The following is a 26076-nucleotide window of genomic DNA, read 5'->3' as shown; positions in this document are numbered from 1 at the left end:
CTCTTACCCCAATTTCCCACTTTCTGTCGGCTTATTTAAGTACGCAGGTGTGATACATGACAGATACGCTTCTTTAGTGCAGATTTAAGCGCATCTAGACAGAGCAAATGTTTTGCAGTAAAGAAAGAAGGAAATATCATGAGCAGACTCTTTCATGACTCAGAAAATGATAAAAGTATTCTCATCTCGTGCAGCAGAAGTACTAGTGGTTCAGTCAAAACGCTGCATTTATAAGTGCATAAGAGGACAACATGAGCTGTACGTTTCACGCTTACATGTTACAAGCTTTATTTAACATCACAACTGACAAAAATATGGAATACTCAGAGTCAGATATACATAATTAAATATTGACATCACTAAAAGGAAGTAACTTGTTTTATTAATAGTCATGTAAACGCAGCTTACTTGCCTTGTCAGCTTACTGGTGTGCATGTAAACATGCTCATTGTTTTACCTCTGTATACCAGCATTAATGATGTTTAGTGACCAATGTGTTTCCCTCAATTATCTGTAGGAGTTTTGGGTTGCTTGAAATAGCGTTTCCCTTAACAGAGCAATTATGTAGCCACACCCTTGTAATGAAACAATAATAGGGGCATTTTTTTGGTCATACTGTATTTTATAAGATTTTTTTTTTTTTCTCTTCTTGATTTGAGACAAGGCTGTTTTTATAGCTATTTTCCTAAATATTCAGTGTAAGTGGTCCAGTCACAGTTCAGGGCCTTATATTTTATATAACTGTGGGCCCTGTTTAGCACACTACTGTAGTTTTATTAGGACTGATGATGCAGGTGAAGGTAATTATTTTCATGGCCAATAACTTATATATTTCTAATATTAATTCTTTACCTTTTTTAAATGCATAACCATTTAAACATTTTTATTTTTGTGGGAAAAATCTCATTTGCAGTAAGGCTGCATTTATTTAATAAAAAATACAGTAAAAATGGTAATGTAAAACATTACAATTTAAAATAACTTTAACTATTTTAATATATTTTAATACAGTTCATTTTAATGTGGTTGTGTGCATAATATTTTTGTGGAAACATTTAATCTTTTTCAGGATTCTTTGAATAGAAAATTCAAAAGTGTGTTTATTTGAAACATAAAGCTTTTGTATGGTAATATAAGGCAAATGAAAAATGTAAGATTTATACAATTTTACACTGACTGATTGTTAAATGATGGCTTAATTGGTGGAAACTACACACATAAACTGTCAAATAATGCCGATAATTAAAATTGTGTGTATCACTAATTCTTATTTTTCATCATCTCTAAATGATTAGCTGATTTTTATTTATGTACACAGTGTATTTGTAGCAATAGCCAAAAATACATTGTATGGGACAAAATGATCACTTTTTTTATGCCAAAAAATCATTAGGATATTAAGTAAAGATCATGTTCCATGTAATTTTTTTTTTTTTTTTTTTTTTTTTTTTTGCACCCTCAGCTTCCAGATTGTATAGTTCCAGATTCAAATAGTTTTATCTGTTGTCCTATCCTAACAAACCATACATCAATGGAAAGCTTATTTATTCAACTTGTATAAATCTGGAACCATGCATAAATCTCAATTTTAATAAAATGTACCCTTATGACTGGTTTTGTGGTCCAGGGTCACATTTTACACTGGTGGACTTGATGGCAAAGATCCTAAAAATGTAAAGTCTACATATATACAGTATCAACCAGTACCGAAAATTAAAAACCCTCTCCAAATGATCAGCTGATATTTCTTTTCTTCTTTTGCTAGTCGTCTGATATCCGGCGGAGGCTCTCCACAGACCAGATGGCAGCTCCCACTGCGCCTCTAAACTCTGGCAGCACCACCCCCTGTTCTGTGGACACTGGATTTGGAGACCAGCGCCTAGACACCCCTCCATCCTCACTGGGGGGACCCTATACGCCGGGTTCGTCTGCTTCTTCACAGGGTGGCGGAACCCCTTACACGCCTCGCTCTGGAACCCCTTTCTCCCAGGACTCGGGATACTCTGTGGGCAGGTTGGCTTTCTGATTTACGCAAAACCTCAGTTAAAATTTTCTTGGTTAAGTTTCTTTTCAATGATTTGAGAAAATATCTTTTTCTTTCAGGCACGGTGGTTATAGCGGCACTCAGAGTTTTTCCCAGCAGGATATGCTTCCATCTTCCTCCTGCTCCTCTTCAGCAGTCTCCTCATCATCGGGATTCAAGCCCCCTCGCTTTCATGAGGACTTGCATGCTCCACCTCCGCAAGAACCTGGCGTGTTCCACAGAGGTCGGCCGGGATATCCTCCAACAGCGCCTTTCAGGCCTAACGAACCTCCTTATCCGTATCCCAATGTTGGAGGTTCAGGGATGCACATGCCACTGCATCCACCCATGCCGCCTCCAGGGCCTCAGTTTGAGCCACCTCCGCTGTCTGACAGAGAGAGAGAACGAGATAGAGAAAGGGGACACAGGGATAGGGACCGGGAGAGAGACTCAGGAGGCCGTTATGGAGGCGGGATAAGCTCCCGACGTTCCTCTTACCACTATCAACAGGATACAAACTCCTCATCCACCTCCAAATCCTACCATTCACATCACTCGCATCATGCTGATCGGCGAGAGGACAGGGACGGCAGGGCTTATCGGCGCGACAGCTCGGGATCCCGCTCGGGAGATCACGGAAGGCATCGGAACCACCATCACTCCCATAACCACCACAGCGGCGGTGGAGGTGGATCAAGCCGGCGGAGGAGCAGCAGAGACCGGGAATGGGAGCGAGACCGAGAAGGAGACTATAACAGCTCTGATCCACGTTACGGAGGTCACTCGAACTCCAGCCACCACTCGTCCAACAGCCTCTCCCCTCCCTCTGCCACCTCCTCTTATGGAGGATACTCGTCATCTAAAGACCTGTCCCCCTACGACACACCTTCTTCCTCCCGCCTAGAGCCCTCGCCGGCTTTCCGTCCTCAGCAGGGTGCGAGCGAGAGGGCTTTTGGGATGGGAGGAAGCATGGACAATGACTACCGTGCTCATTCTCACCACACTCCCCTTGCGCCGCCCCCTCCTCCTCCTCCCCTCCCCCCGGCCTCCGTCATCGCAGCCGCTGTGGCTGAAACGCTCGGCTCTCTTGATTTTGGTCAGGACAGTCCCATCCGAGAAGAACAGTGGACCAAACCCAAACGCTATCCCAGCACCCCGCCCCATCCACCTCGGACACCTCCGACCTCTTCGCCTCCTCACGCCTCCATCCCGTCATCCTCCACCTCCCCGTCCTCGACCTCCCTGCCTCACCACCTCCCCTCTTCGACAGCATCCCTCTCTCCGCCTCCTCCGCAGCGTGACTCCTCCCCGGAGCCTGACTCCACCAATGAGAGCCTGCCGTTCATGCACCACAGCAGCAGCTTGGACTCACGTATTGAGATGTTGCTGAAGGAACAAAAAGCAAAGTTTTCTTTCCTTGCCTCAGATGATGAGGACGATGACAAGGAGGAGGACAGAGGGAGAGGAAAAACAGGCGAGAGTGCAGATGATGGGGGAAACAAACTCAGAGAGGAGAATGGTGAAAGGCCTGGTCACAAGAGACAAGGAGAGACGGAGGGAGGCCAGCAGAGGAGAAGAGGAGACAAAGATGGACGCCGCAGCAGGGGCAAAAGACAAGGTGGTGCAGTGGGTGAAGGCAGGAAAACACCTCCAGAGGTGGCCTCTTCCACACCCACCACGCACAGTTTAGTGTCAGAGTCTCTTCAGGGCCAAATGCCGCCGCCTCAGGAGGAGCACACGACCTCTGACTCACACAGGGCTCCACACACCCCACCCACCTACAATGGAGAGGCACAGGTGAGACCCACTGAGTTACATGGTAATATTCACCTTATTTTTAAAATAAGAGTAGGTGCTGTTATTTGTAATTTGAATGTGCAAATCTGCTTGCTAATTCTGCTGTCATGGGCCACCTTTTACAGGCCCAGACAATGTCGGATCCCAAAAGTGCACACCAAATGGTGCATATATGGTGCGAAAAAAAATTCTAGCCTTTATCTCCATTCCAAATTTTCAAAAAGCTGAGCTTAAAAGGATAGTTTATTAAAAAACGAAAATTCTGTCACCCTCATGTTGTTTTAAACCTGTAAGACCTTCGTTCATCTTCAGAACACAAATTAAGATATTTTTTGATGAAATCTAAAGAAAACAAACAATAAAGACTTTATTCAAAGTATTTTTTTTCTTTCATGTCAGTCAACTTATATACACGAGAGTACAACGAAACATGCGTGCGGTTCTGCTTACACGAAAGCCGGTGTTCTGAAACTATTTAAATGGTTGACATAGATGAAGAGTGCTCATAAATGACTGTTGAGATTCTTACTTTAAATGGAGTGAAGACTCGTAAACGGTAAGACGCAGAAACAATATTCAAAATAAGACTCAACCAGCAAATAGCGGCTAATAAATCAAAGAAGTCTCATACAAAATGGCTTGCTTCTGCATTGAAAAGTAAGGTGGATATATTCATCCTAGGGCTGGGCGATATGGCAAAAATTTAAATCATACATGTATGTTGAGAAATAATATGAGAAAAATGCTTTTAAAAATCCTCAAAAGTCAGGGTAATTCAATTTCAAAATGACTGAAGGTATAACACCAGTAGACTATAATTAACTATAAATGTTCTGTTAAAAACAATGAACAGCAGCTTTCAGCCTGTGCCATGATGCAAACATGAAATATTAGACATACAGTAGTAGTTCTTCGAAGGTTTTTTTTTTTTTTTTTTTTTTTTTTTAATTCAATTGTGCTGCTTTTTGTTTTTTTCTATGTAAACATGGACATGTTTGACTGTTGCACTCGCGTCACTTGCAGAGTCTTACATGTGAAACGCCATTCTAAAATCTCCCATCTTCTTGCATGTTTTTCCTATTCCACTGCCCACGTTGCATCTTTGTCAACACAAAGGCGCATTCTGTGTGAATGGTGTTTAGCGACGTGAGCGGTTAATCATGTGCGCCAACATGCAATTCTTTCTTTTCTCTTTACTGTTATCATTGCCGTATTGTCAAAGTGTCTAATTCTAATGTTTGGTAATATTTCTATTCAAAATCACGATTCCTCGATTGCTAAAAAATAAAATCCTGGCAGAACATTCAATTTGAATTAATCAATAAAATCTGAAAAATCGCCCAGCCCTAATTCATGCTAAATTATAAAATGCTCTGTGATGTTCATGTTCTAATTTCTGATGAAAGATTAATTTCTGGCAATGCTCAGCAGCAAAAGAGATAAGGAATGCCTTCCCTTCTCCTTTTTTAAAGCTCATATGCCTGTTTATTTTGCTGTTATAACTGTGCACTGTTATTATATGGTTGGTTGCATTTTATTTGCATTAGCATTGTTTCTCTCTGCCATTCACATTCATATCAGAACAGACCTGTGGTCCATTACTGATAATAAAAAATGTTCACTTTTGATATGAAACAGTATTATGTGCATAAGTAGCTCCATGACTACCTTAAAAGGATAAGTTCACCCAAAATATGATGTATACCATTATTTAATGAATCATTTACTCTCGTGGTTCCAAACCCATAAGACATTAATTTATCTTTGAAACACAAATTAAGATACATAACGAAATCCAATCCACTTGCTTGAGTGTGGTTGATATTTAAAAATATCTTTCTTTATTTGTGTTCCGAAGACAAACAACATTCTTATGGTTTTGGAATGCATGAGTAAATGATGCTGGAATTTTTATTTTTAGTAAGCTATGACTTTAACGGTTGAAGTCGTCTTTTTTTTTTTTTTTTTTTTTTTTTTTTTTTTTTATAAACTTTGGTCATTCTGACATGACGTAAATGATCCAGTAAGTTAACAGAAGTGAAACACATGCTTTTGGTGTTTTTTCATAGTCCACTAGTCTTTGATATGTTCTTTTCTGTAGTGTGAAAGCATTATTTCTCAGTTTTGGTGCACCACTAGATTTGTTTTTTAGCTTGAAAATGTCCCTCATGTTTCAACCTGTAATCTTCACACTCTCTTCTCTCCAGCCTTCTCCTCACTCCTCTGGGGAGGATATGGAAATATCCGATGAGGATGACAACGCCATCACCACAGCGACACCCCATCCCGCAGCCTCTTCGTCCTCTTCACCGGCCACCTCCTCGCAATCTGCCCTCCCCTCGCAAACCCCAGACCCCTCTGCGAGTCCCGCCCCGGACACCAACCAGCACTTCAATGCTACCATGCCACCCCCGCCCATTCCCTCTTACCCTCCCCACCTCCCTCCCCCACCTCTGCCCGGCTTCTCCCTGCAGCCTCCGCCACCCCCTGGCATACCACCTCCGCTTCCTCACATGGAGCTGCACCCAGAGTACCCTCCTCCGCTGCCGCATCACATGTACGACTACGCCAGCTCCATGGAGCTCATGAGCCAGTACTGCGGAGGAGCACCCATGTCATTCCAGATGCAGACACACATGCTCAGTCGTCTCCACCAGATGCGAATGGCCTCCTCCAACAGCTCTACAGCACCCCCTGGAGAAGTCCCACCTGCCTCTGAATATCCCCCGTCATTTCACCTCCATTCAATACCCCCTCCGCATGCACCGCCACACCACCCGCACCACCCATACATGGACCAAGATGGGAATGTTGCCACTCACTATGACCAGGACCACCGCTACATCCCTCCTCACTTACCGTACGCCTACCCGGACCCTCACGCCGCACAGCTTCCGCACCATCACGCCATTCCTCCTCCCCACAGCCCCTGGCCTCCTCACCTGCTACCCCAGCAGTTTCCATCCCACTATCCTCCACCTGGCTTCGGCACAGTGTCTGGCGTAGATGGAGAGCTGTACGGAGCGGCAGGTGACCAGATGGCCATAATGGGCCACAATCCCTATGAGGCCGTAGTGCAGCAGGTACTGGCAGCTTTGATCGAGGAGATGAAAAACATCATGCAGAGGGACCTGAACCGCAAGATGGTGGAGAATGTCGCCTTCGGCACGTTCGACGAGTGGTGGGACCGCAAGGAACAGAAAGCTAAGGTAACGTCAGAGAGTTTTCTGCATGTTTTTTTCTGAATGACCTTCAGCATTCACAAAGTGTACTATCTTGCTCTCGTTTGCTTCAGCCATTCCAGACAGCCATGCGGGGAGTTGCAGTGGTGCGCGAGGAGGAAAAGAAGGACGAGAAGACCAGCAACCGACCTCGGGAGCCACTCATGTCTCTGGTAGACTGGGCCAAGAGTGGAGGCATGGAGGGTTTCTCCCTGCGGGGGGCCTTGCGTTTGCCTTCGTTTAAGGTGCTTGACGTTATTTCCCTATTCTTCAAGGAAAGCCTTGGTATTAAAGGAGAAGCCCAGTTCCAAAACAAAGATTCGCACATAATGTACTCACCCCCTTGTCATCCAAGATGTTCATGTCTTTCTTTCTTTAGTCATAAAGAAATTGTTTTTTGAGGAAAACATTTCAGCCTTTTTCTTCATATAATGGACTGTTATGGTGCCCCAATTTTGAACTTCCAAACTGCGTTTTAAATGCGGCTTCAAACGATCCCAAATGCGGTTGTAAATGATCCCAGCCGAGGAAGCAGTGTCCTATCTAGCGAAACGATCAGTTATTTACATAAAAATAATCCAATTTATATACTTTTTATTCTCAAATGTTTGTCTGGTCTTTCTCTCCATGAACTCCATGTGTATTCTGGTTCAAGACAGTTAGGGTATGTCCCTCAACTTCAAAAATAATTTCAAAATCATCCTACATCACTGCAGAAGTACCGACCTAGCCTTTGCAAAGTGAACTGCAAAGGTAAAAAAAGATAAAACGGCGATATAGGGCGATTTTGAAGTTAAATGAGAACATGAGATGGGAGTTTTTTGGCATACCCAAACTGTCATGACCCGGAACCATATCAGTCCATTATGTGGAGAAAAATGCTGAAATGTTTTCCTCAAAAAACATAATTTCTTTACGACTGAAGAAAGAAAGACATGAACATCTTGGATGACAAGAGGGTGAGTACATTATATGTGGATCTGTTTTGGAAGTGGACTTATGCTTTAAGACATGTATGGATTAATATAATGTAAATTATGTCTCTTACTGAAATATGTAGTAGAAAACCCATAAAAGATTTACACATCCACATTATTTTATACATATTTTGGACTATGGGGAGTGCCATTATTACAATAACATTAAATGGTTGCACTCAGTGAGCTACTGGCACTACCTGTTGCTATTTTTACCACAACACAACTCCACACTGTGTGGCTTTTGGTGTAATTTTCAGTTAAAAGGGCAACAACAGAAGCAGTTTACATCTTCACTGTTTTCCTTGTGATAAAAGGAGGAGAAAAGAATGGGCAGATGCCTGTGGACGTATAAAACTTCCTAAAGACCCGCGTCTTTGTTCTCTCCACTTTAGCCCTGATGCCTTTGAGGCCTTTAGTAGACCACAGCTACTGAAAGAGCTTATAAATGGCAGAGACAAAACAATGCTAGATGCCATCCCGGTCTAATTTGAACATGACATGACACCGCAGCCACTGATAAAGTTTTTCAGCACAGATTTCATTCAATATCTGAGGGCGTTTGGACTCCTTGTGTGGAAAAATTGATGGTACAGAATTTGGTTTAAGCCTCACTTATGTCTGTCACCACCTGTAAGCTCTTTCAGTAGCTGTGGTCATTGTATCAGTATTTTATTTTCAGAGTTGTATTGCATCAGGTAAGGCCAGTAGCTCACTAAGTGCAACCATTTTGACCCCCCCGTAGTCTAAAATATGCATAAAACTTAGCTTTTTTAATATGTAATGTAAATCTTCCAGGGGTTTTCTACTACATGTTTCAGTAAGAGACATCATTTACGTTATATTAAGCCGCACCCGTCTAAATACCAGGGGTTCCCTTTAAACATTTAAAAATTACATCTAAAAACATTTTCTGACATTTGTGTATGATTTTTTACATTTCACCCCCATAGAACTTTCAAATTGGTCTTTACCTTTCATTTAGGCTTAGTTGATAAACAATATCATATTGTGACTGAGATTAAAATTTATGTCGATAACGATGATAAGCTCTGATCTGACCATTTTTACTCAAACTTCACCAGAGCAGTTTTGAGAGTCTTCAGGAAAAACTACCATCAAATACACAGTGAAACTGAAATATCCCCACAGCAAACCATCAAAGTAAAAGCTTGGTTTACCTTGAAAAAATGAGAACAGAAATACATTAGTGTTGTATTTTAAAGAGGAATTCTTAAGGTAATAAAATATAGATAGGTCCACCGTTTTAGAAGTTGACATTGAGTGGTGCTGCTTGTAAAAGTTTAAATTCTGTTAACTTGACACGTCAAGTTTCAAGTCTTAAACATGCCACTCATGTGCAAGACACTGCAAAAGACGCGAGCACAATGGTTATACACATCTGTATAATGCCGACTGCACATGTGGTAGTATGTTTTTAAAGGGAAAGTATTAACAGGATTAAAAAAAAACTAAATAACCGACATGGGAAAATTGCGTCAATTAGAAGTTCTGAATTAATTTGACTCTGCATGCTGCACAGAATCAAAAGAGACCAGTTTTATGAATCTTTTTTTCTTTTCTTTTTTTTTGACAAACCATTCAGAAGTTACAAGCAAAAAAGCCATTTCTCATATATCCTGACCAGTAGATGGCGCTGTGTAAAAATGTAGCCTCAGGTGATGCTTATGATGACATGCACCAAGTTTGGTCTCAATACGCTGAAGCCTTGAGGAGATATAGCCTTACGTCCATTGTGGCATGCTGTTCTTCAGATTTGTTTACACGTTTTTTTGAGAACGTCAGGGTTTACCAAAACTCTGGTGCATGGCACAATAATAAGTTTAAGCACTAAGATTTTTTTTTTCATTAATTTTATACTGTTCTGTTGTGTGGCATCTTGTGTGACAAATACAATGTTTTGTTCTAACTTGTTACATTTTCAGTATTTTTATATAACTTGTTAAATCGCACATTTCATTACGGTGATTTGAAATAATCGCATATGAAAACTGTTACTAATGAGTAATGTGGTGTTCAGGTGAAAAGGAAGGAGCCTCAGGAGCTTGTCGAGGGTGGTGAGCTGAAGAGAGCCAGACCTTCCACTCCACCCGATGAGGAAGATGAGGGTATGTCTCTAAAGCTGTGGTTTAGAGCTGGATTAGCGACATTACCGTAAATTCTCTCAAAAGTTCTGTTTTTGATGGTTACATAATTGTACTTCTGTAACCTCCCTACATATACTTCTTTTGCCATCTACTCTCTTTCTCTCTCAGACTCGTATCAGGGGAAATCTGTCGACACTGCTGCTGGAAGAACAGAGGATCGACGCGTGGCAGACAGAGGAGCAGCCAGGAGAAGAAGAAGAGCCAAGGCACGTAAACCATACGACCTCGACAGCGAGGGAGAAGAAACATCAGATGGTTCCTCCTCGGAAAAGGTTGGTTTCTTTACTATTATTTCCATCCCTTTTCTGTGTCTCTGTGTAATAGAGAAATGTATTTACTTATTTTTTATTAGTATTTGAATTTAAACTTGTAAAATTTGTAGAATAATTTTTTTTCTTCATGTAATTTTTGTGGTTTTTTTACCTCTTTATTTCAATTAACAGCTATTATTTTTAATTGTGTTACCTTTTAGGTAATGTGTAATAGATGTGTGTGTGTGTGTATATACACTGCCCTCCAAAAGTTTGGAAACGCCCTAGAAAAGTGGGGTTTTGGACAATATTGGCATGAATCCTTTTTAATTTGTAATAATTCTGCACTGATAAGGGACAACACAAACTGCTAAAACATACTTTATGACAAACAGTTTATACATAGAAAAAACGTAAATTTTAGATTCATCAAAATATCCAACATTAGCAGCTGTTACAGCTCTGCATAATCTGGGCCTAAATTCATTTAATTCTAAACTTAATTGGCAATCAATTGTTGACGCTATTAAGGTGTGCTGACCCAAAAATCTTTTAAAAACCTGGGCCAAGTTTAAACCAGTAACCAGGCGTCACAGCTGGCAAAGGGGCATGTCTGACTTTGACATGTATATATTGCCATTATTATATAATCAAAATGAAAATTATTATTGCTGCTCTTCAACGATAATGTCAAGTTACTTTAATGTATTTGCACCAAAAAAATAAGGATTTATGCTGATATCGTCCAAAACCACACTTTGCCAGGGGTGTTTCCATACTTTTGGAGAGCAGTGTATATGTAATTGTATGTATTAATATGTACATTATAATATACAATAATAATAATAATAGTAATAGATGTGAATTTTTTTTTTTTTTCTCACATTAAACTTGTTATGATACAATCTTTCGAGGTCAATAGTTGTGTAGCTTTTGACTTTTGAGTGTTGCCATTCTGAGATTTGGTTTTGGGTTAGGGTTAGGGTTAGGGTCTGCAGAGTTTTGTACTTAGTTGTTGTTTCATTGAATAATGGCTAGATGGCAGCATTTCTTTTCCACCAAATTCTACAGAGGAATTCTCACTCCCAGGAGATGAGTTTAAACATGTTATTGTGACCGGTGATTCCTCACTGTTTTTTTTTTTTTAGGAGGATGAAGACAGCGACAAAGTCGATGAGTCAGAAGGTACGAACTGTCTTGTTTATCTTTCATATTGTGCTCCTTGATTTGCGCTCTTGTTGCCATTATTTCATGTTTTAATGTGTCTATCCAATTGTATCTTGTAAATCTGTGTTTTGCTATCTAACGATTTTCTCTCTTTCTCACGCTTCTCAGATGAAGCCCTTAGCGCAGACAGTGATGACGAAAGCATTTCTTCCTCTTCTTCTGAGAGCTCATCATCATCGTCCTCAGCATCGTCCTCTTCCTCCGATGAGGAAGATGAAGAGGATGGTGAACAGGCCGCTGAGAGTGAGTCAGTGGACACAATGGATGAGTCTACGATGGACAGTGTGGCGGCTATAGACGCCGAAAAGGATGAAAGGTACGTCACGCTTTGAAAACTGATAATGAGAAGAAATGTGTCAGTGGACAGATACGTTGACATGCATTATATCTGTTACAGGGACAAAGCAAGCCTTGAACAATCACCAGTGACTGCTGCAGAGGTCAAACAAGGTCAGTTAAAGATCCTTCAAAGGGATAGTCCACACACAAATGAAAATTGTTGTCACTTACCCTCATGGCATTCCAAACCTGTTTGACTTTTTCCTGTTTGACTGTTTGATATTTTGAAGTACTAGACAGCTTCCTTTCTCTTTGACTTCCATTGTATTTGTCAGTGGAAACAGAAACAGTGGAAAAAGAGATTGTCATCATTTTTCAGGATATCTTCTTTTATGTTCCACAGAATAAAGGAAGTCAAAACGGTTTTAGAATGAGGGTATGTCAGTGATGACCGAATTCATGAGTTTGAAAGTGTGAATTTTGATAGCAAATTTTCATTTAGTCTTTGTCATAGTCTTTTGACTAAAATGCCATTTAATTGTAGTCCTATGTTAGTCATCTGAATTATTTTAGTCTAGCTTTAGTCAACTAAATATAAGATTTCAGTCAACTAAATCTACAGTAAATTTTGTCGGCTAAAATCTAATGGGTTTAGTTACAGTGTAAGGCATTTATCAATAACTCAATATATAGATTTGATATTAAGACAAACGCAAACTTAACTGCTGTGATGCGCAACATCCTTTTATATTAAAATTAAATTAAACAACTCATAAAGAGACATAAACATGGTATTCTTTTCAATAAAATGCCAGCGCTCACCTAAGACATAACAGAGTGTGTTTATGTGAATACTCATCAAAACGGACAATTCTGCGTAATTTTTTGTGTGCTTCTCCATTCATGTGACGAGAAAGTACTTGTGCACTGTATGACAGGTGCTGCTTCGATGTCTGCGCTCAGAAAACCGGACCAAATTGATTTCTCTTTTGCGTCATCAAAATTATCCATATGTCTGTTCTTCTACTCCCAGATACTGACATTTTTTAACGTTTTATGAGACGTGCAGCAAATGTATGCCAGCTTATATCCCGCCGGATAGATCAATAAGCTTTCATACAGTTCAAATGTACGCATCTAACCTCCCAACCAAGAACCAGATTCGTTCTGAATGAGTCTCTTCCCAAATCGTCCCTCTCTAACATTTTCAACTCGTTTTTACTCGTTGTTGAGAATGTCAGTAGATTTTCGTCATAGTTTTTGTCATTCAAAATGAGCTTTTGTTTTATTGTTCCATTTTCATCAGTGACAAAATGTTGCTGACGAAAATAATTAATCAACAAAATTAACACTGATTTAAAATGTATTTATTTTCAGAAGTGTGAAGTTTTGTTTACTCTGTTCTTTCTTTCACTACCAGAAGAAGAGAAAACGCCTACAGCTGTGCCTCCATCTTCTCCGTATCCCCGTCCTTCTTCACCCATTCTCCTCCTTCCCCCACTCAAGAAGCGGCGCAAGACTGTTTCTTTCTCGATGGAAGAGAGCGAGGCCAAGCCCTCCGTTCTGTCATCTTCTGCTCCCCCTCCATCACCCACTCCTGTCTCGCAAGCCTCAGATGTTCCTACTTCCGCTTCTCCTGGAAGCACGCCCACAGCAGCTGTTCCAGCTGCCACCTCTAAGCCCGTCCCGATGCTCCTTCCGTTTGCGTCTCGTCCCAGCGAGAATAACGCTGTTACTTCCCCTGCTTCCCCTTCGGCTGTTCTCACCGTCCCTCCACCGGTGCGTTCCCTGCGGCCTGATGAGCCCAAAAAGAGTCCGGGTCTCCCTCCATCCCCACAAACTCCCACTGCCAAAACCCCCTCCAAACGTGGCAAAGAGTCTCCCAGAACACCCCCGGCACCCGTCTGCCTCACCGTCCAGAACCTTCCGCTGGACCACGCCTCCTTGGTCAAAGTGGCCTACGAGGACCCCGTCCCTATTCCGACCACGCAGAAGGGCCGTGCACGCGGTCGCCCTCGAACCCTCAGCCAGTCGGCTTCCGCCCTGCATCCCGCTCTGGAGGAAGAGGACGAGGATGAAGAGGAGCTGGAGCAGCGGCTGAAACTCAGGGAGCAGCTGGGAGTTTCCAGCCTGCTGCAGCTGGCCTCTGCCCCCAAGCCTGACCTCTCTGTGCTGGCCGACGTGGCGCTGAAGATGGACCCGGAGGCAGATATCGACTCTGAAGAAACTGAGACCTCAGATGAGGCAGAGGAGCACAAGCTGGAGGAAGAAGAGGGAGACTTCTTCGCTCCGCACCCACGCCAACCACTCCAGGATCCAGAGGGTCTGTTTGTCCTGCAGGAACACAACTATTCTAAAACTCCTGCTCCTCCACACCTCACATCTCCTCAAAAGAGGACGAAACAAGACTCCACTGTCCTGCTTCCTGCAGACCTCAACCAACACGGTGTTCAGGAAGCCCCTGAAGAGGTCATCGGGGAAGCTCTAGCCGCAAGAGCAGAGGCTCCAGAGCTGTACGGGGACCTTTCTGGGATGCTGTGTGACTCCAGGGACACGGCTGAGACGCAGACCAAGACCCTCGGCCCAGCGCACAAGAGGAGAGGATCGATTAGCAAAGAGATGGAAGTGGAAGAGAGGGGGAAAGGGAAGAGCAAGAAGAGAAGCAGGAAAGACAAAGAAAATGAGGAACTGCAGATTACTAAGAAACAGAAGGATAAACAGATCAAGAAACAGAGGAAACGAAAGTTAGAGGTTTGTGTTTTTCTTTGGTTCTCATTAAAGAACTTGTTGTGTGAGAATTTACCCTTAAGCATCAATTACATTAATTGTCGTTAGGGGTTTTTGCACTAGAGACGTTAGAACCTTTCCCTCTAACAAGCTGCTACTACTTGACGTGGTGATATAGCACGAAAAAAATGATGTTGTTGGTTTGTCATTGTGTAGCATTTGTTGCCAGTAGAACCGAGACAAACATGTAGTCCAGTAGGATTAGTTAAAATATAGATTTCTAATTGTGACCGTAATTTGAAACATCAGATTTTTTTTTAAATTTAATTTTCCCTTTTTACTCACATAGATAGGCTCATTCTTTTTGAAGCAGATAAATACCACTTGCAAAACAATTATAATCTGACATGTCAAGTTTTTTTTTTTTTTTTTATTAAAGAAGTCTCTTCTGCTCACCAAGCCTTTATTGATTTGATCCAAAATACAGCAAAAGCAGTCATATTGTGAAATATTTTTACTATTTAAAATAACTGCTTTCTAGTTGAATATATTTTAAAATGTAATTTATTCCTGTGATTTCAAAGCTAAATTTGCAGCGTCATTACACCAGTCTTTGTTATTATTATTGTCAGTATTTAAAACAGTTGAGTAATTTTTTTTCAGGATTCTTTGAATAGAAAGATCCCAAAATCAGCATTTTTCTGAAATAAAACACTTGTATAACATAAATTATACCCATTCAAAAGCTTGCGGTCAGTTTATTTAGCAAGGATGCTTTAAATTGATAAGAAATGATGATAAAGACATTTATAATGTTACAAAAGATTTCTTTTTCAGATAAATCATAGAAACCTGAAAAAATTAAACTCATAATAATAATAATAATAATAAATGTTTTTTGAGTGGCAAATCAGAATATTAGAATCATTTCTGAAGGATCATGTGACTGGAGTAATAATGCTAAAAATTCAGCTTTGAAATCACAGGTAAATTACATTTTCAAATATGTTGAAATAGAAAACTATTATTTTAAATAGTAAAAATATTTCACAATTTTACAGTTTTGTTCTGTGCTATGGATAAAATAAATGCAGGCCTGGTGAGCAGAAGATGCTTTTTTAAAAAACGTTTAAAATTTTACTGTTCAAAAAATTTTGACTGGTTGTGTATATATTATAATTTGTTATAGGATATAAAATCAGGGGAACCAAACTACCAGAATGTTTAAGATATTTCTAATTAAAACACCTGATTCATCAGCTTCTTAATTTGTTGAATAGGGAGACATCTAAAGCATTCTGGGAGGTGGGTCCCAAGCACGGTAGCTGAGAAACACAAATATAAGATGCACTACTGTTCAAAAGTTTAGGGTCAGTTGAATTTTATGTTTTAAAAAAAGTGACAAAGCTCACAAAGTCTCTATTTATTTGATAAAATGACTAATATTGAGAAATGTTGCATTTTAATTATAAATAATCTATATTATAAATAATCGTTTAGTTATTTGATTGATAGCTCAATCACATTGAAAAACTTTTATGTGAAGAACTTAATCAATCCGACTCGATTGAAATGGGTTTTGTAGAATTTTTCGAATACAATCAAGAGGACGTGAAGAGTTCAGATGTAAAACCAGCTAAAAGCCATCTCGGTCAAAAATGAGATAATGATACTGAGTGAATGCTCCTGACACATTTTACATCCATCAAATACTTTTACTTCAAACTCGCTAAATTCCAGCCTCAGCCCCATTAGAAATACCAGTACTTACATAGAAACCCCTATACAAAGTAGCCAGAAAGAAATGCTCATTTTAAAGAAATATTGATCGGATAGAAAGTACTGTGCAATATACTGTGCGTGTGCAAAGATGTCATGATGATGCATGACTTATGGAATGACCTGTTGTTTTTGTAGAATGAAGTGTTGTAAATGATTGTCATTTTATTCAAAAATTCCCCTTCCACTCAATGTCTGTGAAGTGAATGGTATCCCATCAGTCCTCACTTGATACTTTTATCCACAGATGGCTTGTTTTGGCAACAGTGGTCGATTTTACTACTTGATGAATGTTAGCAGCACCGCACTAAGCTTTATGTGCTTTTCGTGTCCTAATTAGGACTTAAAATGGATGAATTTGAAGCCTGCTCTTTTAAACAAAGAAAAGAAGCAGTGGTAGGAGAAAAGTATGTGCAAACAGTAAAAAAAAACAAAAACAAAAACAAAACACTGTATATTCATGTAGTGTGCACATGTCAGATCTGAAAAGCTTGTGACAAACACACACATCAAAACATTTACTTTACTTAGCATTGCTATAAACACCATGTTCAGATTCCTTAATCAGAATGATTTAATTCTGGTTGAAGCAAAGTGTCTATGTAAACATCCAGTCTCAATCCTTCGGAAATCATTTTAAAATACTGATTTAGTGTTAAAGAAGCATTGTCAATGCTGAAAACAGTTGTGCTGCTTAATATTTGTGGAAATTATGATAAAAATGTCAGGATTTTATTATTTAATAGAAGGTTCAAAACAGTAACATTATAAATGTCTTGATGTATCAAAAAATCGAATGCATCCCTTGCTAAATAGTAGTATTCATTTCTTTTCAAAAATTTTACTGATCCCAAACAAGCTTGAAACGCTACAGTTTCAAGTGGCGTTGCCAGTTTTGGTCCATGTATAGAGCAAATCCAGCATTATGGATGTGTTACCAATGTATGTGAACCATCTGTTTACATTTTAATAAACCCTTGTTGATAGAGTGTAAACATCAGAAAAATATCAGTCTATGCACAAATTTTCTATGTTAAAAAGGGAAATAATTATGCGTTATGGATGTGACAAAAAAGGACACCATATTTTGGGAGACTACATACTTGGTAGGATTTCTGCGAATTAAAATGCACAAACCAGAGCTCACATGGGTGTTCAAACCACCAAATGTTGACATCTGTGCTATAAGTATAGTAAAAACCTTTGGTTAAAAACTTGACTATATTTTCTAAGTGGTCTGTATCCTAATCTGGCATTGTTGCGTAAAGTTTACCACACGGGAATGTTTCAGGCAGTTGCGACGTAACAGACCGTTTGCAAACCCACAGAACTGGAACCGCTTTTAACAGTTCTACAGTGTTGGGTAATATGGTTGTGTTTGCCAAATAGTGGCAGAATATCCCTCCATTTGGTTTGCATTTTGTCTGTTTGCTCATTTTTTCCTAACATACTCTATTGTCAGGAACTGGAAGAAGATGTGGATGTGGAACAATTGGAGTCTGGTGAGCTTTCCAGCTCCAGTTCTGACTCAGGAGATTCTGACTTCGGTCTGGAGAGGTCGCTGGAGTTTGAAAAGGAAGAAGTCAGAAAGAGCGAACGACTTTTCTTGCAGGAAGCTGGCTTGACCCCCTCCACTCAGCGGCGGTCCAAACACGTGCCCACGGCAGCTCCCTTACTACGGCCCTCTTACAAGAACCGCAGCGAGTTTGAGCAGATGACCATCCTGTATGACATCTGGAACACCGGCCTGGACCAGGAAGACATGAGACTCCTAAAGAGCACCTACGAGAAACTGCTGCAAGATGATCATGGCACCGACTGGCTCAACGACACACACTGGGTCCCTCATACCAATATCCTTACAGCTGCCTAAGAGTAAAAATACATAGTTTATACAAACAAACAGGTGCTTTTATTAGCAATACAGGAGCCAATAGTATTATCATCATCACAATGCCAAATTTAAACACATCCATTTACACATTGATGCTGCTTTCTAAGTGCATTTTTACAAGGTTTTCTCCCTTAACCTTTTGTCTGCACTCACCAACATCCCCAACCCCCGGCGGAAGAAGAAGACACCAGATGGGCAGCTAAGACAGCACGTCACGGGCTGTGCTCGTAGTGAAGGCTACTATGCCATCAGCCGTAAGGAGAAAGACGTCTATCTTGAGCTTGACCAGCCGGTGACTGTGCAGGAAGCTGGAGACTATGACACTGCAGTAGGTTCACTTAAAGTTTTAATAACGCAAATGTATGTTTCGTAATTGTGACCTTGGACCACAAAACCAATCATAAGTAGCACAGGTATATTTGTAGCAGTAGCCAACAATACATTGTATAGGTCAAAATTTATGCTAAAAATCATTTGGATATAAAGTAAAGATCATGTTCCATGAAGATGTTTTGTACATTCCTACCGTAAATATATCAAAACTTAATTTTTAATTCGTCGTATGCATTGCTAAGAACTTCATTTGGACAACTTTAAAGGTGATTTTCTCAATATTTTGACTTTTTTGCACCCTTTGATTTAAGATTTTCAAATATCCTCTCCTAACGAACCATACATCAACGGAAAGCTTATTTATTCAGGTTTCAGATGATGTATAAATCTCAATTTCAAAAAATTTGACTTTGATGACTGGTTTTGTGGTCCACACTTGCAGTTGAATTATTCAACTCATTCAGTTATTTTGTTCAGCATGAATGTGGCAGACAGTTTGTGTCAGTAGTTTGTGTCCATCTGAGCAGCTCTTTCTCTGTGTCCGTCATAGGGCTCGAATCGCCTGCTTTCGGAAAGGCGCTCCGAGCAGCGGCGTCTCCTCAGTGCTATCGGCACTCCAGCAGTGATGGACTCTGACCTGTTGAAACTGAACCAGCTCAAGGTAAAGTTTCTGAGTTCATTGACACAGCCTTGACTTTGGTCAAACTTTCAACACTTTGATTACCTTGACCTCGCCGTTCCTTCAGTTTTACGAACTCCCCCCTTAACGTGTTTTCGGTGCAGTAATTCATAGCATTCTATTCAGTGTTTGATGCAAGTGCAATGGCCGTGTAGTCAGTGGCATCTGTGGGCACACTGACCACATCTTTTTATAGTTTAATTCATGCCCTCCAAACAGCTCTGTAAAGTCTACTGACTTATATGTCAGTGACCCTGAATGGCTGAGCATTATCAGCAGTTCTGGCTCTATTTGATAAGGTCTTTAAGATTGAGTTCGTGTGTTCAAAGTTAAAAGGTGCTCCTTTTGAAAGCAGTTTTTACCTTTGAACCTCCTTAATTGCATATTCTTTGAGTAAAGAATGAATGAATGCTCTCCTTATGTTTGAAAAGGGCAGACGTTTGTCTGGTTGGTTTTTTTATGCAGCATGTGTGGAGGTACTTCCACACAAAGGCTGCCCTATGGGCCTTTTATGTTATTTTCCACTTAAAAGCCAGATTACAATCAGTCAATGTACTTCCTGCTGTAAAAAAAAAAACAAAAAAAAAAAAAAAAAACATTAACCAGTAAATTTATCTCATTTAAAATCTGTTTGGAGCAGTTACTAGGTGGAATTGTCTAAACTGTTTGTTTGGGGAAAAACATGTCTAGAGTGATGTCTGTATGTGCTGGAGCATTCCTAACCGGTGATGTTAATTGTTTAGTCTGTTGTCAGTTAATTATCCTTGTGTTATTCTAGTCGAGTCAGTCAGCAACATTATTTTATTTTTATTTTTTTTAAGAACTTTTCCCCATCAAGGAAGCATTACATTGATCAATAGTGACAGTAAAGACTATCATAATATTATAAAATATTTTTATTTCAGATAAATGCTGTTCTTTTGAACTTTCTGTTGATCAAAAAGAATCCAGAAAAAAAAAAAATAGTAGTTTCCAAAACTAATAACATTATTTTCAGCATTGATGATAAATGTTTCTTGAGCAGCAAATCTGCATATTAGAATGATTTCTCAAGGATCATGTGACACTGAAGGGAGTAATGACTGCTGAAAATTTGTCATCACAGTAATACATGATTTTCTATTTTAATATATTTTTAAATAATTAATTTAAATTACAGTATTTCTATACTACCATTTTTAACTGTATAAATAAATGCAGCCTTGGTGAGCATAAGTGACTTCTTTCAAAAACATTCAAAAACCTTACTCACCCAAAACTTTTGAATAGCAGTGCAAAAGATAATGAAAATGTGTGTATAATCCAAATTTAAATACATGCACCTGTCTTATTTTGAATTTAATAACCAAAATATTTTCATAATTGTGACCTTGGACCTTGGATAACAGCTATTTGACAATCTGGAATCTGAGGGTGGCTATTGCTACAAATATACCCGTGCTACTTATGACTGGTTTTGTGGTTCAGTGTCACAATTGTCTTCATTCATTCTGAATATGGCCAAATTTGAGGTTAATGTTCATGCAGTATTCTTGTGCTTTTCAACATAGCCAATCCTATAGGTATTTACATGTCTTCATGCTTGTAATTCATCTGCCTGCAGTTCCGTAAGAAGAAGCTGAGGTTTGGCCGCAGTCGTATCCACGAATGGGGTCTGTTTGCCATGGAACCCATTGCTGCAGATGAAATGGTCATTGAATATGTGGGACAGAGTATCAGACAGGTAACCCTTCATGCTTAATAGCTATTAATTGATCTGTACTAGGAAGTGAGTTTGGTTCCTCTTGAGGAACACGTACTTGTTGATTCGTTGGTAGTAATATTGTGTGTGTTTGCACCATTTGTAGATGGTTGCCGATAACCGGGAGAAGCGATATGCCCAAGAAGGCATCGGGAGCAGCTATCTATTCCGTGTCGATCATGACACTATCATTGACGCCACCAAGTGTGGCAACTTGGCTCGATTTATTAACCACTGCTGCACGGTAAGTACCGTCCTAGTGATGCATGTGGATCCACATATCTCAAATACCACAGGGCTTCTGATAAACACATTGCTGCCACTCCCAATGTGAATAGCTACAACTTTTATATAAACCCACCAAGAGTATTACATTAAACTGAAGGAGATCTAGCATAGTCATGCTAAATCAAGGTTATCCAAGGTTAACCAAGTAATAACACAAATAAATACAGTAGAACAAAGCTACAAATGAAATAATCAGTGCTTTAAAGGGGTCACAAACTGCCTTTTTTATTATTTTATACTGTTCTCTGAGGTCCACTTATGACGTTTTTACATTAAAAAAAATAATAATAATAAATGAGAACAAATAGGATATTTTCTGGGAAGTAAATGCCCTCTGCTACGATTGGCTAACACTTGTGTATGTTTGACAACCTACATCCTTCATAGATTGAATGCTACTGTGTTTTCGTTTTAAAAAAAGGTATAAATACACAGTACATATAACGTGATCTGTAAAAATAGACAAAGCAGAGTACAAAGCGAAAACAGTTACTCACACTTGTGTGGTGTGACATTACTGTCAGATCAGATATATTTATCACAGCAGCTTTTTTTAGTTTCAATCTTTCTGAAAATCATGTGTCAAATTGTTTAAGGAAGTTTTGAGTTCTAAAACTTACAGGATGTTTTTATAGTACAGTGACCTCTTAAATGTCAAAAGATTTTGAATTCTCAGTGTGGCAGCGCACAAGTATTCGATTGAGTTCCCTTTTCTGTCGTCTTGGGATTGAATGGTTTAAAGTCACTTAAATGTTTACATTGGAGACACGTTGCGCCAGTGAAAATCCCCTTAACTGTCAAAGGGACAGTCCCTTTTGTCAAGTCCTATTATGAATGTGAATATTTACTAGAGATGTGCCAAAATTCTGAATCCGAATTTAGAAAGGCATTGACACATTCTATAGAGCCTCTAAAGGGAGATAATAAGGAGAGATGATAGGGCTGCAGTGGTAAATTGATGCACTGCAATTCGTGGATTGATTCTGAGCTTTTCTGAATGCATCTCGATTCTGAGCTTAGTTTTTAACAGCAGATCTTAAATAAGAAATGCTGGAGGTTGGAGCTAAAATCTGCAGGAAATTAGATCACCAACAAATATCTTATCTTGTAAAATCAGTACCACTGCTCCTGATTCATAGTGCGTGGGATCTTGAAATTTGAAAGTGAAAGTAAAAAAGCGAGCACACATTGGAAAGCATACTGATAGTGGCTCCCCACAAATTATATACAATACATTTACCCAACTATATTATTGCAAGATAACACACAAACATTGAAACTCATTTTTTCCCGTCATGTATTTTTTCCATCAACATGTCCTTCCAGGGAGGCTCTATAGAACGTTTAACTTCCTTAGTATGATATTTGGCTTCAGGCACATCCCTTATGTTTACAGATGGTCTTCCAGATCTGCAGATTTTGTCTTCTATCTGATGTGCTTCGATGCATCTGCAGGATTTACTCATTTATTGCTGATAAGACTTGCATCTCGTCTTTTACATGCTTTGTAAACGCCATTTAAAAAAAAAGCATGTGTTGTTCCCTCTCCAATGGCGATTGGAATTTGTTTTGCACCATGGTGATCATCCCCTCCAGCAACTGAAACTTAGCTCATACATACCCCACAGAGCTATGCCGAACATGCCAGAAATGCAACATTTAAATTTCCCAATTCTCCTAGGGGAGGGAATCTAATACAAGAAACGCGTATTAGTTCTGCAGCTTGTTCATGATTTCATGTACTCCTCCCTCACAGCCGAACTGCTACGCCAAAGTGATCACCATCGAGTCCCAGAAGAAGATAGTCATTTACTCCAAGCAGCCTATCGGTGTGAACGAGGAGATCACGTACGATTACAAGTTCCCCATCGAAGAGAACAAAATCCCATGTCTGTGTGGCACGGAGAACTGCAGAGGAACCCTCAACTAAAAGTGTCCTAGACCTTCCCCTGATACATGACTTGCCAATCAACTTTTCCGCTTTTCTCAGCGCACAACGATGTAGGTATGATGGGAGAACATTTGGTCAGACTCTTTGAAAAGCTTCTATACGGACACAGATGTGTCAAGATGTTTAATCAGATGGTCATTGGGATGTCAGCACTGCCTCAAGTTGTTTATTTTTTTTTTTTTTTTTTTTTTTTTTTTTTCTCTCCTGACCTGGCTCTTATCTGAGTTCGTTCTTCCTGTTGCAGCTGTGTTTAGTGGCGTTGTTTTGCCAAGGTCTGTGCTTCAAAGTTGTTCAACAACTGCACACACACATTTTGCTCACTTATGCACAACGTTTGACAGTGGCAAACACCCTTCAAGTGCTAGGTTTTTTTTTTTTTTTTTTCAAGGGCAACTTTTAAAGACCTACCTAAAGACATGGGTTTAAGACTTTCCACCCTTTCGTGAGAGAGAGTGATAGTTTTAGTTTATTATTTATTGTCCCTGTTCTGATGCCTGTCCGTTCATTTAGGTCAGATCTTTTTCAGATTATCTGCGTGGTATCACCTCTTCCTATTTTTTTTTAATACGAAGCTGTTTTGGCGCACACATTTCTTTTGAAACTTTTTCAACGCTGAACCGATCTTAATTAAAAATGTCTCCTCTTCCAGCATCTTCAAAATGGTCTAGTAAGTTGTTACATTATACATTTACTGCTTTCTGTTATTTTTCACAAATTAGTTGCTACGATGCCAGTGCACTGTAAAAGCAGTTATTCTAGAGGTTATCATGTACCTGCCATCCTTTTAATACACCCCTTATATGAAGTGATAGCCCTTCTATTCATAGTTTTTAGCAATACAAGGAGGACAGATAAGGTCGTTGCATAAATATATGCACATTGATATTTTAGCAAAAGAATGGAAATATTGAGTTTTCCTTTAGCATTATTGCAGACCACTAAGGAATTGTGGAGGAATTTTAGGGGGCATATGTTTAGAGACAAAGCACTCCTCTGCTAAGGAGAATGTGATTGTAAAATATACATTTCCTAATAGCTCAATGTCAAAAGAGCCAAGATCCAAAATTAGGTGTGCATATTTCACTACAAATTGGATGTCCCAATTCCCAATGCGCATCTGCAGAGATACTAGAACAGGTGGTTGTCTGTTTCTTCTGTTTTGTCCTTTCGTATTAGTGGTCGTGTCTCTCTCTCTCTCTCTCTCTCTCTCTCTCTCTCTCTCTCTCTCTCTCTGTTCCGCTCTGCCATTAAATTGACATGTTGTCATTAAATCTTTGCTCCCCTTTTCCTCACTTTGTCAGAGGGCCTCGCCAGCATTCTGTTCCTTTGAGAGGAAGACCTGTAAAATATGTAGATTTACTGCAGTCTTTCAGTAAAAACTGATCCACAGAAGTGTAACCATAAAAAAAGCGAAAAGGACAAAAAAGTTAAAAAGAATTACCTGTAAATATTGTAGAGGTGTTTGTTTCTCGTAGAAACACACTGGTTCTAGTCTGTAAATATGTTCATCCTTTTCCTACTTCCCATTGCAAGAAAATAATTGTACATACCTATCATTCAGTTATCTTATTTGTTTTGTTTTTGTTGTTTTTCCTTTTAATTTGATTTAAAGTTTTAATATTATTTGCAATATTTCTCTTGTATTAATGCGTTGGACCCTTTATTAATGGTGCATTAAACTATTTTTTAAAAAATAATTGCTGTTCAGTTTTTCTTCCCCCACACTTTTCAAACAGAGGCGTGTTTGTGCGTGCACATGCATGGGTTTGCAAATTACAGGCCTTCGTTGCACGTTATTTCAGACGTGGCCACTGCCGTGCATTTATAGTTATACGAAATATGACCCATCAAGCGTTCTTACATTCAGGCATGAGCACTGCCAGGGCTCTTGCTGCATGCAGAAAAAGAAGTGTTTCCAAGGCCTGTTTTAGCCTAAAGGTAAAGAACAACACAATTGTTGAACAACTTGTTTGACAGATGCTTGCCTTGGGATGATTACCAAATATTGGCATATTATAGTTGTATCAATGTTACATTCATAGCATACTGCAGACTATTATTTTGTTTTACAATCCAATTACATCACCCCACTGACAATCAACAACAAAACAGCACTGAAATGCAATCTTTTGTCATGTTCAACTGTAAGTGTCACTGATGTCATTTGGCAGTATTTTCCCCACCTCCAGCTCCTGCATAGAGTACACTGTGCTCAAATTTTAGTTTTCAAGTCTGCATCATGGCTCCTGGCCAGCTTCCCAGCAGGATTTAGTTGGATAAGCATTATCTCTTTTGCTGCTGACAGAGGCATAAACAACTGAAAGTGAGTAGCATTTCTAAACTGTCTTTGGATTTTTGTAGATTTGGGCTATTGTTACAAATATAAATAACAGACTCTAAATACACTGTAGATGTTTGTGATTGTAATTGTATTTTTGCATGCTAATTTTATTTTGATTCTATTATTATTATTATTATTATTATTATTATTATTTCTCTCACTAACCATGTTCCTGTATTCGAGCTGTAAAAGCTGAGGCGGAAGCATGCAGCTCTCAGAGAGGAAGACACACACCTCCTCAAAAATGATACAGGAAATGGAAACGTCAATGTTAAGCTCACAGGATTCATTGAAGAAAATGAGGAAATATACTGAGGTAAGGGGTCGTTTTAAAGTAGGAATAGATGTTTTTGTATACACCTGTCTATGAGAATATCTTCCATGGCTGCAGCTAAAAACA

The 26076-nt window shown here is 39.5% G+C and overlaps 1 protein-coding gene across 2 annotated transcripts in view; it reads left to right on the top strand.

Moving 5' to 3' along the window:
• The window catches only part of setd1a (SET domain containing 1A, histone lysine methyltransferase), a 28846-nt gene extending 3814 nt beyond the window's left edge, over positions 1 to 25032 (top strand). The window contains exons 6-21 of one of the 2 annotated variants that reach the window (XM_051098941.1): positions 1766 to 2013; positions 2104 to 3820; positions 6028 to 7029; positions 7116 to 7286; positions 10060 to 10147; positions 10295 to 10458; positions 11586 to 11622; positions 11773 to 11980; positions 12062 to 12114; positions 13364 to 14694; positions 17912 to 18302; positions 18493 to 18671; positions 19227 to 19337; positions 20959 to 21078; positions 21203 to 21340; positions 23141 to 25032. In XM_051098941.1, the coding sequence (XP_050954898.1) occupies positions 1766 to 2013; positions 2104 to 3820; positions 6028 to 7029; positions 7116 to 7286; positions 10060 to 10147; positions 10295 to 10458; positions 11586 to 11622; positions 11773 to 11980; positions 12062 to 12114; positions 13364 to 14694; positions 17912 to 18302; positions 18493 to 18671; positions 19227 to 19337; positions 20959 to 21078; positions 21203 to 21340; positions 23141 to 23314 (6132 nt within the window). In that variant the 3' untranslated portion in view covers positions 23315 to 25032. The remainder of the gene's footprint in view (positions 1 to 1765; positions 2014 to 2103; positions 3821 to 6027; positions 7030 to 7115; positions 7287 to 10059; positions 10148 to 10294; positions 10459 to 11585; positions 11623 to 11772; positions 11981 to 12061; positions 12115 to 13363; positions 14695 to 17911; positions 18303 to 18492; positions 18672 to 19226; positions 19338 to 20958; positions 21079 to 21202; positions 21341 to 23140) is intronic. The other variant, XM_051098949.1, reaches the window with a different exon arrangement.
• The last annotated feature ends 1044 nt before the right edge of the window (positions 25033 to 26076 follow it).

The sequence above is a fragment of the Labeo rohita genome, chromosome 3, assembly GCF_022985175.1.
Source record: "Labeo rohita strain BAU-BD-2019 chromosome 3, IGBB_LRoh.1.0, whole genome shotgun sequence".
NCBI lineage: Eukaryota > Metazoa > Chordata > Actinopteri > Cypriniformes > Cyprinidae > Labeo > Labeo rohita.
Note: the sequence above shows the minus strand (reverse complement) of the source record. Positions and strands in the feature narration are given on the sequence as shown.